The sequence below is a fragment of the Neopelma chrysocephalum genome, unplaced genomic scaffold (assembly GCF_003984885.1).
Source record: "Neopelma chrysocephalum unplaced genomic scaffold, ASM398488v2 Primary Assembly neopelma1_24, whole genome shotgun sequence".
In the NCBI taxonomy this organism is placed as follows: Eukaryota; Metazoa; Chordata; class Aves; order Passeriformes; family Pipridae; genus Neopelma; species Neopelma chrysocephalum.
Genome location: NW_020897693.1, coordinates 19,929,682 through 19,949,529, shown reverse-complemented (window position 1 = coordinate 19,949,529; position 19,848 = coordinate 19,929,682). Strand labels below are relative to the sequence as shown.

The 19,848-nt window shown below is 40.7% G+C and overlaps 1 protein-coding gene across 1 annotated transcript in view; it reads left to right on the top strand.

Moving 5' to 3' along the window:
• The window catches only part of CDAN1 (codanin 1), a 35,443-nt gene that overhangs the window by 8,963 nt on the left and 6,632 nt on the right, over positions 1-19,848 (top strand). The window contains exons 4-23 of the mRNA XM_027706915.1: positions 2,626-2,819; positions 3,240-3,359; positions 4,060-4,138; positions 4,366-4,486; positions 5,509-5,618; positions 6,319-6,408; positions 7,501-7,576; positions 8,349-8,557; positions 9,176-9,290; positions 10,100-10,243; positions 10,851-11,017; positions 11,622-11,703; positions 12,386-12,475; positions 13,557-13,611; positions 14,639-14,772; positions 15,476-15,579; positions 17,092-17,241; positions 17,656-17,719; positions 18,206-18,284; positions 19,278-19,435. Of these exons, the coding sequence (XP_027562716.1) occupies positions 2,626-2,819; positions 3,240-3,359; positions 4,060-4,138; positions 4,366-4,486; positions 5,509-5,618; positions 6,319-6,408; positions 7,501-7,576; positions 8,349-8,557; positions 9,176-9,290; positions 10,100-10,243; positions 10,851-11,017; positions 11,622-11,703; positions 12,386-12,475; positions 13,557-13,611; positions 14,639-14,772; positions 15,476-15,579; positions 17,092-17,241; positions 17,656-17,719; positions 18,206-18,284; positions 19,278-19,435 (2,341 nt within the window). The remainder of the gene's footprint in view (positions 1-2,625; positions 2,820-3,239; positions 3,360-4,059; positions 4,139-4,365; positions 4,487-5,508; positions 5,619-6,318; positions 6,409-7,500; positions 7,577-8,348; positions 8,558-9,175; positions 9,291-10,099; positions 10,244-10,850; positions 11,018-11,621; positions 11,704-12,385; positions 12,476-13,556; positions 13,612-14,638; positions 14,773-15,475; positions 15,580-17,091; positions 17,242-17,655; positions 17,720-18,205; positions 18,285-19,277; positions 19,436-19,848) is intronic.

Here is a 19,848-nt window from a genome sequence, read left to right as displayed (position 1 = left end):
TCATTTTAGAGGTGTGCTGACTCTGGAACAATGACCCTCACTTCAGAAGTTTAGTCAGTCCTCATTGCTTTCATGAGATTTCATCTTCATGGGCTTGCATGTGTGGCTATCTCCCGTGTAGATGTCCTTAGATTGCGCAGGCAGAGTGCGTGGGTTTGAGCTGGTGTAATTAGGCTGTGTTTGAAAATTGCACCAAGACTTATCAGTTTGAAGAAAATGAGTTAACGTTGCAAATGTAATGAAAGTGTGATTTAATGATTTTTTAAGGTTGGAAGGCTAGCAGAAGCTTGCAGTCAGAGAAAACAGGACATGGGTAGCTTGAGATTCTGTTTCAAAGTTACTACTGCAGTAACTGTTGAAAATTGTTTGCTGTGAGATGAGGTGAATTCTAGCTTCTTATTTTGTCTCTGCTGTTCAGTTAGTGTGTGACTTTCATCATCTGTAAAATTATATCACTGTTAGTCTGTGAAGATTTGTACTTCAGTGATATGGTTTGAAGCTGGCTCCCTGCCAAGTCCCAAACCTCACCACCAGAACTCCCCCCCGAACCAAGGGGAGAGAAAAAAAAAACCAAGAGAACTGAAATGAGAGAGAGACAGCTAAAGCAATATATATAAATACATTTACACTTATATTGCAGTTATATACAATTGAAATATATATACAATTTCAGAAGGGAAAGGGAAGGGGGAAGGGAAAAAAAGGAACAAAACCAAAATAAAATATACACGATCAATAGCCCAAGATCTAGCAACTAAAAGAATTAGCAAAAGAATATCTTACTACTCTCCTTGGGACAACAGAAAGTCTCACTGGAATGGCCACCAGCAACCTCCGTCTCCCAAGGTTGGCAAGGCCTTACCAGGCCTCACTCCCCAACACAACAGACTCAACAGCAGGGAAACCCACACCTCCAAAGCCACTAGAAGGAAAGAGAGCAAAGGCCTTTCCTCCTTTCTTCTTATACCCCGGCTTACGTAAAAATCATAGGGACTACCGGGTAAATCTAGGCACTTCCTTGGTTACAAACTGGTCACCAAGGAAGGCCTAGACTAAACTACCGCATTCAGAAAAAAAGCAAAGCACAGAAGTAGAGAAACTATTGTTTGTAATTGCTAACAGAAGTGTTGCTGTTCTTTGTAGGTTTTGTTCTTGGGAAAGTTCCTCAGGACACATGGGTGGAATTCTTTTCCTGCTAAGCCTTGCAGTTCATTTCAGTGGGTCCAGAACTGGCTGAAACACATCCAGTAGAGACTAATGAATTACTGTTTGTACTGGACCTGTAGCAGAACTGCTCAGGATTCAAACCTGCCTCTCTGCACTGAAGTAAAGCACCTATTCCACTGAGTTCTACCTGAAATGTCCCAATAATCTATATAAGCTAAAGTGAGCGAAATAGCAGTATGTAGTGGGCTGGATCTTCCACAGGAGGTGATCTTGTCTGACCTATCATGCTTGAAAACTGGGAGCTGCTGTTGTGTCCTCCATACTGGTGGTAAAGTGAAGTACAAAACTAACACAGGCTCCAGACAGCTGGGTCACTTTGAGCAAGGGCAAAAGGTGAATTTTGTGTTGAGGTAGATGACAACACTGAGGCAGAAGTGAAGCAGAGTCTAACTGCATTATTAGAGTCTTACTTTGGTAGGTTTACAAAGTGCTTAATAAATAATTTTCTTCAGTTCGATCAGTTTGGGTGCTTATGTTCGTTGCAAGGGAGCTGTTATTTAGTAATGTTTCTGTTTCCATTTTGGGAACAATTTGCTCAACAGTTCCGCTAGAAATAGGCCAATAGAAAAAAGCCTTTGCTGCAGGTAAAAATGTTTCCATCTTCCCCACAGCCCTTAAAGTGACTTAAAGATTTTACTTATGAGACAGTGTGGTAAGGCACAGTGTGATGTTACAAGTGTGAATGTTTCATTGGAATCTTTAACAGTCATTTGATATTGCTGTTACTGGCTTGTTTCCTGTTTCTCATGTGTCTTATACGTGCCACTCCGGTGCTGCATTTTGGATGACATCTCAAGGTATAGTTTTTTACAATGTCTATGTATTTAACTGAGTGATCATTGTTGATTTAGAATCCAGCAATTAAAGCAGTTTGTTCCTTCTGTATGGGCTTTCATCAGTTGTTGCATTGCCATTCCACGTAGTGGTATTGGGTCTTCTCAGGGTGTTGTTAACCTACAAATATATCTGAATATATGGATGTGAACCTTATTTTCATAGATTTTGTAAAATCTAGCTGTCAGAAATTGTACATGCAAAAAAAATTTTTCAGCACATGGTCTCTAACAGATTCTCTGTCCTTAACAAATATTTCAGATGAGAAGCAGTAACATAGGTTAGCTGGTTAATTTGTTGAAAGTGCCACACTATTTTAACAGAGCTGGAATTTGAATGTGATTCTTTTCAGTCTTGGTTGCTAACCCCAAGATCTTTTTTCACAAAGAGAAAGATGACTTAAATTACTATCAGCTAAAAGCTGCATTAGACAAGTGTAAATGACATGGTTAGTTATTGCAGGATTTCCTCCACGCTACAGTGCAAGAGAAAGACCTCTTCTGGCTGCGTGGCTGCTGTGGATCATCTTCAGTCACATGATATGTTGCTGCTCTTGAATTTCAGATGCAAATTGCTGCACCAGGCGTCTTCTCCTGCAGGGATGTCTTTTGATCCTGGTACTCCGACTAAGCCTAGCTACACTCGCAGTGTTAGCCTGCCTGCTGAAAGCCATCTAGTCACCTGTGCAAATCCTACTAAGGTTTCCTGCAAGAAGCAGCTGGAGTGTCTGGCACAGCTCTATTCATCGTGTATAGCAGGTGAAGATCCAGAAGATGTGAGACTGACCTTTCTTTGAGCTTTGAACTTGCGTGTGTGTTGTTTGAGGGAGGTAGATGAGAAGCGGAAGCTGTGGAACAGTTGTATTGTACAAAAAAATAACATCTGGAAAAATAAACTAAGCCAACTCAATTATTAAAATAAATGAATACTAGATAAAAGTTTAGGGAAGGAGGTGAGCCTGATGCAGTACTCTGAGCTGCAGTAGACCGAAATTATATGATGTGAAACTAGACTATTCCCTAACGCGTCTTTCCTGTATTGATTTACACTGTGGCTGTGTGTGGAGAGGGAGTTCTTTTGTGACTACTAGAGTACAGAAATCTATTTTTTTACCTTTGTGAATTAAAGCAGGACAATATTGAATAATCCACCTTTAACTCTTGTTTACTCTCTTCCAGAAAACCTCGTACCAAATATTTTTCTGGAGCTGTTTTTTGTTCTGCAACTATTGACATCTAAAGGTACTTCTATTGCAGAAGATGGGGACAGTGACCTTGAAATCAATGAAAGTAGTAGAGGTAAGCAATAGTATTGAGGAGAAAGAATGTTACTTCCATGGAATAATAATGTGTTATATAGCAGCTTGGACAGTTAGTCTTAAATGACATAAAAATGCCTTATTACCACTGTAGGACTCATCCGAGATGCTGGCAAAAATCACACATGTGTGGGAAGTGCTTCTGCAGTATGATAGAGAGGGGTTGTTAGGTCCTGTTTGAATCTAGTTTTCTGCTATTGTGTGAGATTTGCTGTAGCTGCTTGCTAACACTGACTTTTAAAGAGAAGGACAGATTTGCTAAAGTTGCTTCAGCATTGGTCCCTGCAACTCAAAAGTGCTGTTGATCTACTATGTGTTTCTTTAGCTTAAGATTAGGATATGAGTGCAACAAGATCCAGCCATATAGATGCATAATTCTTACATTTGTTTTTTGTCAAATTCAGGCTTGAGCTTGATGCAGTTAGTACTTTGAAATGGATATTAAAACCAAAAGAGTGATACACACCACACGCTATCCCATCCCAGATGCCCCAATTTGACTGACCTTTGTTTTACTACTCATTCTTAGGGCTGAGAGTGGGAACTTCTGGACATTGGACAGGAATCTGAAAGACTACTTTTGGATATGGCAGTTCCTACTTTCTTTAAAAGCTTTGTTGGTCTGTTAGTTTATAAATAGTGATAAATGCTGTTGTCTCATGTTTCTTTTTTTCCCTTAGAAGTGTCAGAGGGACAGCATTTCCAAAGTGTGCACAACTGTGTTTATTTTGCTGTTCGAGTCTTGGACTATCAGTATGAGTGAGTTGAATTTTTTTTCCTCTGCTTTTATGTCTGCAGTTGTGTGTGGGATTAAGCAAGTGTGCTTGGGCTTTAGAGCTTTACCTGTAGGATTTCACGCTGAATACCTGTGGCTTAGAACTCTTTACTTGGCAGCCTCATAAAACATAAGCATAAGCGTTTCTTTAGGTCTGATCATGTGTTGTTTATGTCTGTCTATCTGGGTTTTATCCCTGTTCTCTTGGCAGAATTATTTCCCATTTAGAAAAGGGGATGCTGAAGCTTTTGGCTGAAAATGAACGGATTGCATCTTTTTCTCCCACCTTGCACAAGAGGCTCAGGCAGGCTTATGAAAGCAGCGCAGCCAAGGTAAAAATTGGCAGACCTCAGCTGACATTTCTTCAAGCCTTTATATTGTTCTTCTTTTATTTGCAATGGCTTTGATGTTAAATCTCATTACTTCTACTTCAAATATCTTGTCATGTTGTCTCTGGCAACTGTCTAAAAGCTACTTCTTTTTCTTGTCAGTGGGTGAGTGAATTGCTAGGTCCAGTGATTGTTAGCACTGAATCATTGCTGGCTATCCTTGCATTGTGCTCTGGGCCCTGACCTCAACCAGAGACTTTGATAGAGTCAAGTTTTGCTTTTGATTCTCATCTAATAAACATGCATCCCAGAAGAATGATTGGTTAGATGCAGAATCTGAAGGTAGTTTCGAAGAAGTGGATTTCTTTCATAGATATTGACTCCTTTTAGGCAAATGAAGTTTCAGAGGAGACAACGCAGATTGTGTAAACTGGTTTCTTCATGTGATTATCTGGGTTAGGGAACTAAAGCTGGATGGTAGGAATGCATTGTATATCTCATTTCATGCATCTTTTAAAAATGGAAATTATTCTTTGCAAAGAAAGTACCGTGTACTTTCTGAGACTAGGACATTTCAATAACGGAGCTTTAAAGTTTTTTAAGTTGTAAATAAAGGTCTCTTGTTACTTGAAGACATAGGCTTTTTGAGCTGGAGGAAGAGTAACAGTAGAGGAATTGCCAGCCATTATCCTGCATTTTCTGAAGCCTGATATTGAAGGGACGCTTTGACAGTGCATCATTCTTTCCACACAGTATCAACACTGATTGCAACCTGTTCAGCAGAGATTTAGAGAGATGAGATGTTTTCTCTCATAATGTTGAGTGACTCTGCCTCTGTAGTGTAATGTAGGTTGTAAAACTGTTAGTGTTTACTAGTAGTTAGCAATTGGGAAGTACCTAATCTCTGGACAATTTGGCTAGTAATACTTGGTTTCCTCATCATGCCTTTTCCCTGCTCTTTTCTGAGTCTCAGATTGTTTTAGAGACTTACATTAGTCTAATGGCTGCCTTTATATTTTGAACAGGTGTCTCTCCTGTTGCCGTGCTCTGTACAGTCTGTTTCTTTCCAGCCAGAAACTGATAATCGCTCTAACTTTCCCAGTGACAGAGCATTTCACATATTTAAGAAACAAAGGTAAGTTTCTTCTACTATTACTGTATGACTCACAGAGTATAATCTTTGCATGATTGTGAGCAAAGGATACTAAGAATGTCTCATGTATGCTTCGTGCCGTAGAAAAAAAATCTTGAAATTTTCACTCTAATTAAAAGGGAAAAAAAGTCTTGTCCATATTGAATGCAGGATCTGAATGCTTAATGTCTTTAGAGAAAAACAGCCCAATTCTTCAGGAGTTATTGAGACTTCTGTTAATGCCACTACAGTGCGTCACCCTCCTGGATTGCTTTTCCATATAGACCTAGTATGCTTTTATTCTTCCTGCTGCCTCTCTCCATGCTTGCAGCAACAGGATGAGGGCAGAATGACAAGTTGTCTTGGTCCTTTTTTCTCTCCTCATAGATATTATGTCCTCTGGCTTTTTCTTTCCTGCCTCTCAGTCTTCGGTATGTCTGTCTGACAGTGGGTGTTTTGGTCATTCCATCAAAGCTTGGGCATAAGCTCAAGCACTTTTTGTCAAAGACATGGAAAATGGAAACTCACTGAATTCCCGCTAACACTAATGAGTTTTGCAAAGGTATCTGAATGCTTAGAGACGTGAGTTATTTAATCTGAGAAGATTCTTGCCGGGGAACTTTGAAGCAATTGAATATTTGGTTGTTGTTCCTACAAATTTTGAACAGTGGGAATTCATTCCCTTAAATATTTTGATTCTCAGGGACATATTTTATGAACTTCTGCGTGAATGGGAGGATAACCACGAGAAAAGTGGCTGGGACTTTGAAAGAGTTCTGGGCAACAAGATCAGGTAGGAGTCTTTAATGTGACTGAATTGCTGGTGCAGCATACTACACCTGGCATCCTAAGTTCCATGATCTCCCTGGTCTTCTGCACTAATCTGTTGGGAGCTGTGCTGCTTGGAAGATACTATCCATGTAAACTTGCTTCTATATTTGAAAGTATCAGCTGCCATCTTAAAAGAAACAAGCTGTAAGTGGCAAGGGCCTAATCTGATCAGTCTTGATGTAGCTCTTTCCCTATTCATAATCACAGAAAGAGCTACCAGTGTATTGTGGTCTGAACATTGTTATTGTATACACAATATATGTATTGTATACTATATATATATATATAGTATACACAGTGTTATTGTACACACTTGTGTGTGCATTTCAAGTTTCTGATGTCTGACTCCACTTAAGTGTGGAGACCTGTGTTGTATGTTCAGAAGCTGTTGGCTCTTCTAATTATTTTGGGAGGTTCTAGTGTATTGTCTCTGAAAACAAGACAACTGTGTCTCTTTCTGCAGAAAGCAGACTGTTAAATTAATTTATTGCTTTATCAAAATAGATTATACATAAAGAAACTACTATGGTTTTGATAGCAGTTGCCTTGTGGGTTTCTGTGTTAGCTTCAACCATCAACCTACTCAAGTTACATGTATGTAGGTGGCTTTTCACTACAGGAGCAGAACAAGGCTGAGGCCTAAACTGAGAAATTTCCCACCTCCTAGGGCATCAGAAGTAGCACTATTGCTGTGTTCTTACTTCTGTATGTGTGAACTCTCAACTCGCTCTTCTGCGCAGGGAAGAGTGGGAGCTGAATGAGTTCATTCTTCTTTCCAAGTAACAGCATTATTTCAGGAAAGGAAGAGATTCTTTTTGTCTCTAGAGTTGTTTGCTCTGCAGGTGCTCAGGGAGAATTTTTGTTTCCATATCAGCAGCAGATGGGGCTCAATGCTTGGGAAACCTGGTTATAAAGATGTTGCTTTTTGCAATGGCCTTTGGAGATTGCTTTCTTAAAAGCAGTTGTTTTATGCTCTTGGTATGGTTTGGGATTAGAACACTATTTTTTGTACCACAGAGTTCCTGTCAGAATTTCATGATCTTTTCCTTCACAGGGCCATGATGGCTCATCTATCTGCAACCTGCAACCACAGCCATTTTGCCCGGCTCTTTCAGAAACAGCTTATCCAGGTAAATGACTTGGGTTTTTTTCAAGAATGTGTATGTCAAAACTGATTTGATCCTTCCTCAGCCTGAGAAAACAAACTGTGTCTTGCAAGTTTCTTCGAGATTTTCCTATTGAAACCTTTTCTTTGGGAGAGACAAGTTTTCAGGATGGGAATTTCTTTCCTTTTTAAGAAATAATCTGTGATAAATTACTGATGAACTCTGTTTAAATCAGAAATGAGGCAAACTGAGCACATCAAGATCTGTAAACATTAATTCTTCATGGTTATTTACTTTGTTCTTCTAATTTTAATAGAGTTATAGTTTCTGGAAGTTTTAAGGATGCGTTTTGACATATATCAATGTAGAGATTTCCAGTTATGTTTGTTAGCAGCATGAGCTTACTATCTGCAAAGGGTCTCTGTTGCAGTGTAACACTACAACAGCCTGTTTTTGATACAGTATTGCTGTTCTAATTTAGAGTGGGTTTTTTTGGTGAGTTTCAAGCATCATTTGCCTTCATTGTAACTAAAGGAATGAAAAAAAAGAGAAAATGCTTCTTATTGGAGTATAGATATTCATTCTGTTCTCTGTAAATGCGTGGCTTATTGCTGGGTTCCTTTTGGATAGCAAAACACGAGGAAGAGTTGTTCTGCATGTGGGTACCTGAAAAGATCATGCTTGGATTACTCCAAAAACAGTCTTGTGAGGAAAGGATAATATGTTGGATGAGAGATAAGTGAAATGATGTCTTGTTACAAAGTTTCCACCTCCCTACTCTTTCTGTCTCCTAAAGATGTGTAAAGGTCCTATTGGTGGTGGCGCAAACTGGGGAGATACGCCAGACCAGGACGTCCTTAATATGCTGGGTTCTGACAATCTGAGCCGTCTGAAGAGGCTGCAGGAAAGATTTGTTGTTCCTCAGAGCATCAGAGGACCTTGTCCACCCCCTTCGTTCCCGGGGTGCCAGCAATTCTTCAGGGACTTCATCCTCAGTGCAGGAAGGTTAGCTGCCTGTGCTTGCTGTTTCCTCTCTGAAATGTGTGAGTAACAGGAGCATCAGCATGTTGCTCTTGCAGCAGAGAGTTATTCAGAAAGATTGGGATTAGACTATATGGTAATATATGGTAATAGTTTTTCTTCTATAAAGCCATAATATTTTCTCAGAGGCTCTTAGCACTTCCCAGTTCCAAGGCATGCAGTGCTGCCTAGCAAGGACACTGGACTGGACAAGTGCTTCTTGTGTGATAGTGCATGAAACCAAGGAGTACAGGATGAAGCCAGGTTTATGGTTTTTCACAATTCACAGCGTGGAGGAATTGTGATCTATGGGAGACTTTAATCTGAAGTTCAGTTGTTTCACAGCTTCCTGCTTTGACAGATCAATTTTATTATCCTTATGCCAAGACTTGCTAAATAGCATCTCTTTGAAAAAGTAGAAAAGAAGTGGAAATGAAGGGGATCAGCCAGTACTAGTCTTTTCTCTTGCTTTCTTGCCTATCAGTCTGTTCCACTGGATGTCTACTGATGCTCATGAGACAAGCTTGAAATTTTGCAGTGTGTTAGTTGAGGTTTTACTGCTGTTTTCAGCCCAGTCTGACTCATCATCATCTTTTGCTGAAGTTACCAGTTCAATCAGCACCTGATGGATAGTCTGTGCCTGAAGATACTTGAACTGAATGGCCTTACTCTGGTGGAGCATGAGCACACTGATGGGGAAGCAGACATGGATGAACAGGTAAGCTTGATTTTTGCAAACACATCTGGCAGGAATTTCTCTGAGCTGTTCCAGTACTCAAACAATTACTGGCTTGCTTGTGAATTGCTTGGACCTGCCACTACTGTATTACAGGAGAAGAGCTTCATTTGGTTTTGTCATAACTCTAGTTATGGAAGTGTGAGCCCCTTGCCACTTACTTGCATGCTTCAGGGTGCTTCATAGAACTGTGACATAAGAGATAATGCACAATAGTTTGGAAAGTGGAAGCCTCCTTTTTAGGTTATTCGTATCCTGTGTTAGATCAGTGAAATAACCAAGCTGAGTTGTTGCACTCAGTTGCAATAGCTCCTTGTTCCTTTTCCACATAGAAGGATTTTAGTTTGAATTTGTAGTCATCCCTGTTCGTACCTGTTCAGATGTTTCTTCACTCAACTATACCTATCAGAGGTGTCACAGCTTATAGTTCATTAGCAAAGTAGCTGCCAAAGGTTCATGAAGACTTGCAAAGTGGTAGTGGTATAAAGGAGGCAATGTGAGATCAGCTCTCTGCCCTCTCATTGACTCCAAAGTTCTTAATATGAAGATGTGATTTAGCAGCTGCTTGTTTTAGAGAGCTCTTGAATAATTTCTTCTTGTGATGAAGTGAAGCAATGGAGACAGAAGCAATTTTAAATGCTTGATAAATATGTATTTTGGAAACTTACATCTATTAAAAGCAATGATGAAGCTATGTGGTCCTTTTACATGAGAGAAATAAAAGTTTAGTATAGGTATTTGCTTTGCCAGATTAGGGTAGCATTGCCTCAGCTTGCCTTTCTTCATTTTAGGATGAAAAGAAGCGCTTCACTGTGGTCCTGTTAAGTCTGCGACTCCTCGCCAAGTTCCTGGGGTTTCTTGTTTTCTTGCCATATCGCACTGTGGAGCAGCCAACTAGGGACTTGCAAGATTCTGCATTAGCATTAAGAAACCAAGTAAGAAACCTAACATTGTCTTTCGCTTGACAGGCAGGTTTTCTAATCCAAGCAGGGGATTATGAATTGTCATGGCCTTTCGAAGTGAGCCAGTGGCTCCTGGGATGATGTTATATGGTTCTGTGTCCCTACTGCATGTTCTGGGGTTGGGAACAAAGGAAACGAGTTTGAATAACCTAGAAAAGAGGGAGCAATGCACTGACGGTAAGATGCTCGGTCTTCTGTTATTTCTGCTACTCTGGGTCTGTCATACTAGAACTCTCACCTAGCTGTATTTATAGTATAAAATCCAGCTAGCAGGAATGATTTTGAAAGTTTGGCACCCATCTCCTAGCAGTGTGTCATTCTGAATGCAATGACTCCACTTGTACGTAGTCAGGCTTATAGCCTTGCTTTTGAAAGTCCCAGTGGGACCTTTGGTTGCAGTTGTAGTGTGATTTTTACCTCTGCTCATGTGCAAAGAAGAGTTTTCATTAGCTAGAAGTCACCTCTTATTGGTATAGAAGATGAAATCCTAGAAAGAAAAGTCAAGATACAGATAGAAGTTTTTCTTTAAGTATCAAAAAGTAACTTCAAACTGCTGCAATAACTTCTATTGTCCTCTAAGACCCTGCCTATACTGGATGTATTGAAGCTTCTGAGACAATCGGTTCGGGATCAACGTTCTATCCTTACTATTCCTTGGATTGTGGAGTACCTTTCCCTTGTGGATCATATTGCTCCTTTCCTGGATTACTACAGGAAAGTATTTGGTCTCTTGCTGCAGGTGTACAGGTAGGAGACTGGGAAAATATATATATCTTAAGAACTTTTCTGTGAATATTTGATTATATAGTTAAGGTACTCGATGTTTGAGAATGCATGCTGGCACTAGTTCAAGATTCTTATTAAAAAAACACTTTTTTTTTTTTTGGTGCAGATCGTCAGCACTTCTTATCTTACATGAAACTGCAAAGGGAGCATATCCTAAGCTCAGGGATTAATCTTTGATTCAAATATGTTATGTGTTTTTTTCATTAAGTACATTAAAGTCTTTAAATCCCCACTTGCTCATTCTACATCAGCAGCTGTGAATATTAAACCTTGAATTTGATCCTTACACCTGGAAATTTCCAATGCCTAAATAATCTTCTAGCTTTCTTTCCTATATAAATGAGGAAAATTTGAAGCACATTCTAGAGAATGGCTTTTCCAGTGTAAACTTAAGACAGCATGTTGTTCAGGTACATACAAAAAAGTAGAGCTTGCTCTCCAGTCTTTTGGCAGACACGCAAGTAATAGTGTAATTGGAAAGTGAATGATTTGGGAATATTTTCCTTAATGAAAATGGAGGTGCTGAAAACTCACACTTTCTCTTGCTGCTTCTGCTGCATGGCAGGTTAATGGTCCTTTCTGAAGATAAGAAGATGAGTTTCCTGAACAAGCTGCTGATCCTTGCAGTTCTGGGTTGGCTCTTTCAGGTAGAGTCTCCTGTGTGCACACAGCTCTTCCCTGAAGAAAAAGCAAAAAACCACCAAGAACCAAAGTAGTATTGAAATAATTAAACCAATGCAAAATAGTAGTCTGTTGTTTTGTTGTGGGGTTTTGTGGGGTTTAAAGAACAATTGTATTCTAATGGAGAATTATTTTCCATTAATGAAATTGTGTAAAGCAACATTTTTTTTTCCAAAAGGAGTTCTAATTTTATCTGAAACACATTCTGTACTTATTAATCTGCATCCTTGTAAGCAAATTGACAGCTGCTTCCTGTTAGAACTCTTGTCACAAAGATGGAGTGCTAGCTGTCAGCTTGCTGTCAGCCTTGAATTGTTAGGGAATTTTTTGTCTGATAAAGGGATGATGTGTGATGAACTTCTAAAATTATTCTGTGCCTCCAGTTGGAAGCAAGATAACTACCTAGTGGGAATGTATTGGAAATGTGAAACATGGTGTTAGCGGGAGGGTAAGGAAGGTGACTTCTGTTATTGTGATCAAACGAAATATTTAATTTTATGGAAAGGTGCTTAGGGCAGAGTGGATCTTTAGTACTAGTTGGGTTTTTTTTGTTGGTGGCAGGGTGGTGAGTTTCACTGTCCTCTTATCAGAAACAGTGTAAGTTACTGACTGTTGTTTGGGTTGTAACTGCTGAGTTTTCTGTTTCAGGTTCCATCAGTCCCTGAAGAGTTGTTTTTTACCACTGACGACAGGCAGGAGAGATTTATGATGGATACTGTGACATCTGCTCAGGCTTTGGTGAGTTAGTGCAGTACCATGTCCTCTGAATCTGTGGATGATGATGGACCTACCACATCCTCAGGAGTTTTAAGATCTTATCAGGAACTTGGCTTCAGGGCAGCTGCATTGAGAATATGTAGGACAACGGATGTGATGCCACAGTTTGTCCAAGCGTCTCAATTGCATTTCATCCTGGGTTGTGAACTCTGTGTTACAGCTCTAGGTTTTTTGTCAGGCAGGAGCCATCTCACCTGCTGCAATAGTTTGCAGAACAGGTGCCAAGTTGTGCTGGAGAATCAGGTGCTGTTTTCCTACTCACTGATTATTGCAGTACAAGGGGAGCTGATAGAACTGTAGCTCTTCCCAGAAATAAGTAATAGTAATTGTAAACAGAAATAGTAAGATGGGACTGTATGAGTAAGGTTACTGTCTTTGGGGTCACCTGTTTTCCAGTTACGTGATAAAGGGTAGATGAACTGAAAATAGTATGAACATGCAGAAAAGCAAGTGAGTTTATAGGTGTGATGTTTCAGATAACTCCCAGACATGCAAAGGGATACACAGTATTCCTTGAAAAGCGAGGAGTATATTTGCTAAGATACACCGCCTTTATGGGTGGGATCTGAAGTTCCTTTTCCTCCCAGGGCCCTGCCTGTGCTGTGTCATACTGGGCTGACATGACTCCACAACGTGGTGTTCCAGTGAGTCTGGGGCAAGGCATTTGTGCAGGGTAATGCATAGCAGATGGGCCTCATATATTCTCCTCCGTGGATAGGTTTCTCCCTTATGAGTAGGAGCTGTGGCAACAGTCCTGGTTCCCTTCTTTAAACAGCAGCTTTCAGCCCTACTTCCACAGTGATCAGGAGCAAAGGCTGAGCTACACTAACAAAAGGTAGAGCAGCTCATTCTGTGTTACAGGGATTGACTGAACACTTGGGCTGCAGACTTCATCATTTTACTGTGTATTTGGAATCCAGTTATTGTTTTCATGGAAAGGCAGCCCTGAAACCTTCCTGTGACCATATGTGTGGGATTTCTGACTTGAAGACTGTTTCTTTCCTGCAGTATCCTTTCAGCATTTCCTTCTTTTTCTCACCAGGACTCTGTACCCTTGGTGGATCAGCAGTTACTTTATACCTGCTGTCCCTATCTTGGTGAGTATTTTTTTTATTTTTGCTATATAAATAAAATATATTAGTACTTTCTAAAAATTTATTTAGTTGTTTGTATTTGTCCTTTGGTACTGTAAGTCCTTGGATCATCTTTCTTACCCCTCCTCATAACTTCAGGTCTCAGTTGTGTATAAATCAACCTTGATAAAAAGCTCTATTGCAGAAGCTCATGGAGCTGTAAATACTATCTGGTGAAGCTGGGGGAGGGAGGCTACATAGTCAGGATAAGTGATGTACAGGGCTTGAATACAAAGGAACAAGGAAAGCCATCCTTAAAAAGCTGGAAAGAAACATTATAAGGAGTAAGTAAGTATACACCTTTTCCATCCTAGATATAGGAAGAGGTGTTTGTACTGCAAGGAATGTTTTGGTCCTTGAGCATATTTCTGCTTGCAGGCAGAGGGGAAGAATCCTTTTGTGCTCTTGTGTTTTGTCAGGTTGTTGTTTGAGAGAGTTTTTTCCTAGGATTGTCTGCCATTGGTAAAATTCCTCTCTGTAGATAATAGAGCCCCATATGGTCTGATGGTGCTCTGTTTCTTGGGACTTAGTAGGAAAACTATGTTAAACCTTCATCGTGAAATCTTCTAGGAGTTGAACGTGTCATCAAGCTTTTCCTCTGGTATTTTCTCCTGCCCCTGGTGGAATTTCGTGTAACTCTGCTTGCCTTGTTGTCCTTGTAGACTTTACAGTTCTCGTTTGCCACACTAAAAAGCGATGTATAAAAATGACTGCTCCCTGATCCTTCTGAACAAGTTCAATGTGCTAGGGACCCTTTTTTGGAAGCCTCCTCTTTTCTGTTCAGAGCCTTGCCTGCCTTGCTATACCGTGCCAGTTAAATGTGGGGGATACTCCTCTGCTTTTCTAAAACTTCCACTTTCATAGAAGTAGAGAGAATCTGCTCTGGGAACAGGACTGGCAAAATGAAACTCTCTTTCTTGAGTTTTGATTTAATTTTTTTTTCCCCTTGCTTTTGGCAATGATGTCTGGTTTTGCATGTTTTCCTGTACAGGTGAGCTGCGTAAACTACTTGCCTCTTTTGTGGCTGGTAGTGGAGCAAAAAATGGTGGCTTTATAAGAAAAATCACTCCCACAGCTGCAGAGTCTTTAGCACCCAAGGCTTCTGTCACGCAGCGGAAACTGCAGGTAATAAAATTGGGGAGTCAGAAGGGGAAACGGGGCAGGAGAAATTGCTTGTACACAGTATTATCCTAATGCCAGGGAAAGAAAAGAATGGACCTGGGCAGCAGGGAACATTGTGCTTAACAGTCAGGTATCCTCTCTCCCTGTTTTTCTGTTACAGTTGTGTGGCTGGGATACCATGTGGGTGTTGAAATCCAGATAACTTCAGTAAACATTCTTGCAATTGGAACAACTAGTCTGTTTATCTCTCTCCCTCTTCTTTAATATAAAATGTTGGTATGTTTCTCATACGTTCTTTTGGTTAGATTGTAGCCATGCTTTCTGCTTAAAGAACAACCTGTGTAGGAGCCTACAGGATTACCAACCTGAATTTAGAAGACAGGATCCTTTCTTTCCAAAACAAGCCCTATATGGTGACTCATTATTAGTAGGTGCTGTCAGAACTCTCCCATTCTTCCCTTTACAGAGCATTTGCTTTTGTAGCTTCAGAAACCCTGATAACGAACTTGGGTTAAATGGCTAAAAGGGAATAGGGAGTAACTAATTTACAGGGATGATGAATGCTGCAGTAGCAGAAAGTTCTAGTGTAGGCAGATTGTGTACCTTTTAGTACATTTCCAGATGGTAGTTCTGTCCATTCCTGTGTTGATGAGAGAAGGATCTGGGTGGAGTGCTCTAATCAACTATAGCACTTTCTCTTGAACAGGTGGAGTTGGAACAGGCCTTCTTCCACAACCAGCCTTCTTCCCTACGGAGAACAGTTGAATTTGTGGCAGAGAGGGTGGGATCCAACTGTGTTAAGCACATTAAGTAAGTGCTGGTAATCTGTTCTGTGACTTAAGAAGTGACTTTACATTATAATGAGACAAAGAGTTGATCCTTTGAACTTGTGTGTATGGGGGAAAGAAAGCTTCCCTCAGAGTATACTGCATAGCAGACCACCAAGGCTACCTGAAACTATGACCAGAAATGTCTTATTGCCATCACAGAGAGGAATTTTTGAAGAGATGTAGAGTGGAGGCGTGTAAAGAGGTATGGCGCTTGGTTGTGAACATAATGCAGCATTTTGAGACTTTATATCCCTTTCAGAACATTCTTGCTAATGATAGGAAAATCTCATATCAGAAGTGACCTCTGGAGGTCATTGCATCCAAGCTCCTGCTCAAAGAAGGGCCACCTTTCAGATTAGATCAGGTTTATTGACACCTTTTCCAACTGGAAAAGTTTCCACCTTTTAAGGATGGGGATTCAGCCAACCTCTTAGTACCATCCAGTGCTTAATTTTCCCAGGATTTGTGAAAAATGTTTCCTTATATCCTATTAGAATATCCCTTGTTCCAGCTTGTGCATATGGCCAGTCAACCTTTAGCTGTGCTCTCCCTGGAAGAGTCTTATTGCGTCTTCTCTGTAGCCTTTCCTTCTCCCTTCACCTTTTTCTTTTCTCCGGGCTAAATGAAACTGACTACCCCAGTCTCCTTGGAGGCCACATGTTCCAGCATCCCAATTATCTTAATGGTTTTTTTCTTTTCTCTGGCAGTTTCTCAAATTGTCCATGGCTTTCTTGTCCTGAGGTCCCAAAGCTGGACACACTACTTCAGATGCAGCCTCTTGGCAGTGAGGGAAGCGGTAACTTCCCTTGACTTGCTGGCTGCACTGTTGCGATTGTCAGCCCAGTATAATGTTGGCCTTCTTTAGGTGCTGCCAACTCACTTTGTCTACTGGGAACCCCAGATCCTTTCTGCAGAGCTGCTCCGTAGCCAGGAGACCCCAGCCTGTACAGTGCACAGTCACCACCTCATTGTCTGCCCATTTCTCCACCTTTTCACAGTCCTTCTGTGTGGCAGCCCTGCCCTCCAGCATGTCACTCATGAGCTTGCTCGGGGTTTTGCACTGTTCTATTGTCCAACTTGCTGAAGACATTAAATGGTATCAGCCCATAAGCAATACTGGTTGTACTGGGCTGCTGTTGACATCTCTGAACTTCTGAGCACTGTCCATTGAACATACAAGGGCATTGCTGCCAGAAAGTATACCTGTAATCAAATATGTTTCTACTAAAATCTTAAGGCTTTTGACTGTTGAGTCTTAGTGATATCTTATTGATATCTTATTTTGATATCTTCATTGCCGCTTTCTTCCTTGCGTACAGAGCAAGGAGATGGTACAGAACTAAATACAGCGATTGATTCTTTTTTAGCAGAGTTGTTTATTGCACTTGAGATGGGTATCCCCCTAAACTGAGGAGAACAGCTGGGTACACTTAGTGTGCGCTTTTTCTTGCATTGATTTCGGTCTGTCTGATTGTTCTTGGTTTTTTTACAGGGCAACACTGGTAGCAGAGTTGGTTCAAAGGGCTGAAGCCATGTTGCAAGATAAAGTGAAGGAGGATGCTGCTAGTCATGACAAACTTCTTGAAGAGGTGTGCACTCATCTCTATGAGGAAGGGGCCGAGGCACTCATCAAAGGCAGAGCGTAAGGAGGAAAACTTATTTAAACTTCTGCCTTCCCATCTCTTCTTACTGAAGAATCTATAAGCCTAATTTAGCTTGGCCTGTCATGCTCAGGTTCTGGTAATTATAAACTATGACCTCTGCTCTTCTTAGAGTGACGGTCTGCTGTGCCTCCAACCAGTTAATACTGTATTTGTGGGAAGGAAAAGGTGCTGTGTGTCCCTCTGTATCCAGCTCTACACAGACGTCCACTGCAGCTATTGTATTTTCCCTGTTTGGAAAACCGATATTGCAGCTTGGTGGCTTGTAATTACCCTTTCCTTGTCTGGTTCTTTTGGTCTGATTTATTGCATTGCCATGTAATGAACCTCTGAGTGTTGTCCAAGAATTTTGTTGTCCAAGAATCCTGTGCCATGCTTTCTTTCTTTTTTTGTAGATTTTGCAAAAAGAAAGGTCCTGAGGCAGTAAGGGTGTTGTTGCCAGAAGAGACATCTGCAGCAGTATGTATATTCATTAAAACTTATTAAAGGCCCTGACTTTAAGTCTGGATTGTTACCATTTTTCCGTTGCTGTTTATCTTATCCCTTAATAGCTCAGGTCAAGGGAACCTATTAATGCCCTCATGGGAGGACTGATAGCTAAGGGGAGTCACTTCTACCAGGCTGCCTTGCATATTCTGGGTAAAGTGATACTCTAGCTCATAGGTAACTGTCGAGATTAGAATGTTATATAAATTGCATTCATCTTGCAAGGATAATGCTTTTGTTTTAGCATCAACTTCTACAAGAGTTGATGAGGTTTGGAAAATCAAAATGGGTCACTCATATTGCTCAAACTAGCAGTTCCCACAGACGTGGTGGTGCTCTGTTAATTCGTTGCATGCCAAAATTAAGCTTTTTTCCTCTAGACTTCCTTCTGACTCTTCACTGACTGTAGTGCTGTGGCTAGTAGTAAATCTCCTATCACTTGTTATCCTCCCTGTAAAGGTTTTAAGTAGTGCAGAAAACATTGCAGTGGAACTGGCTACTGAAAAAGCCTGTGGCTGGCTCTCTGCCAACATTGCAGGTGAGTCCTTTTACTTTGAGCTGGGGCTTCTAACCTGTGCGTTGTAATTTTTTTTTTTCTGAGATCAAGGGACAGATACTGTTATAAAGTACTTGATCATATTAATTTTTCTTTTAGCAGAAAGTGTGCAGTTACCCTGTCCCTCCTTGTTTAGGAATAAGAAGAATGATTTGTAGCTCTAAGAATCTTATTCAGGGGTCTTTCAGTCTTGGCCCATGGAAGTGATTTTTAGTTATAGAGTCTCGTAGGATGGTGAGAAGGAATTCTAGGGAAAGCTCCTTCTGGAAATGTCATCTATTTTGAAGTTGTCTTAGCACTTCCAATGTATGCTAGACAACTGCTCTCTCAAGCCACCTTATGGTTTACATGTACAGAGAACTGAAATCTTCTGTAAAACAAACACCTCTTGGACTGGGTGTCTTTTCTGCAGGCTGAAGTGTGGTGCTTTTACTCTGTAATACTGCTCTGGCAACTCTTCAGAATCTCTGAAAACCAATTTTTTTCAAGAGATTATGCCAAGAGTCTGGCGAGGAATATTCAAGCACCATTTGCAGTCACAGGAGTTTAGTGTTTTGGATGTTGATCAAAACTTATTTTGGTGGAAGACGTATGGCTTTCATGGGCACAGTGGCTGAACTGATATGGTCCTGCTGAATCAGCTTTCTGCTTTGACATTGCCTCCTGGTTTAGCTACTGTGTTTTTTAAACAGACTGAAATATTTTGATGGGAAATGAGATGAGTTGCCAGTGGTACCTGGCAGTAATGTGTGGCTACCTTCTAAAGCTGTGGGTTAACACACCCTCTCCACGTGTGCCTCTGCCCATTAAATATAGTGGGAGGTCAGAGTGAGAGGGGTTTGAAAGTGTAAACTGTCTTTTTTCCTTATTTGCCATGGCCCTCGGTGTGAGAGGTTAATAGTGTTTGGAAACAATTCTGTGTTTCACTGGAGAGAAAAACTGAAGTAGACAGGACTTGTTCCCTGTTCTCTGTAGCACTCATCAAAAGAGAAGTGAAGGCAACCTTCAACAGAATGCTTAAAGTCCCAGGATTTCCCTTGCCCAGTGAGGATGTTCTGGAGTTGAGAAGGGACTGCCCTCCAGGCTGTCAGCACTGTGCTCCATTTCCCTCTCAAGTCATCAATGAGATTAAGGTATATAGCGTTCACTTCCTGGCTCACCCCAACTCCCTTTCTGTTTTTCACATTCGTGGTTTTTTGGTTCATTGGTTATGGAATTTTTATGGTTTGTTTTTGTTGTTGTTTTGTGGGTTTTTGTTCAAGTTTTTTTAAGAGAATGTTTTGGTTCTAAGGAACTGACTGCGGGGAGTGTTTAGGAAGCACAATGGAAAGTGCTCAGGTATTTTTTAACCACCTTCTTGCTGTCTGATCAGAGTTCCCTGTTAGGAGTACTGTCTCAAATACAGGATTTCTGGTAGCATTGGCAGTGTGGCCTTCTTGATATGTTTAGCATGGAAACTGTAGTGTGGTGAGTGTTGTGTACAGTTGTATGCTGAAGAGTCAGCATATCAAAACAGTGACCTACTCTTTTTATGGATAATCTCCTG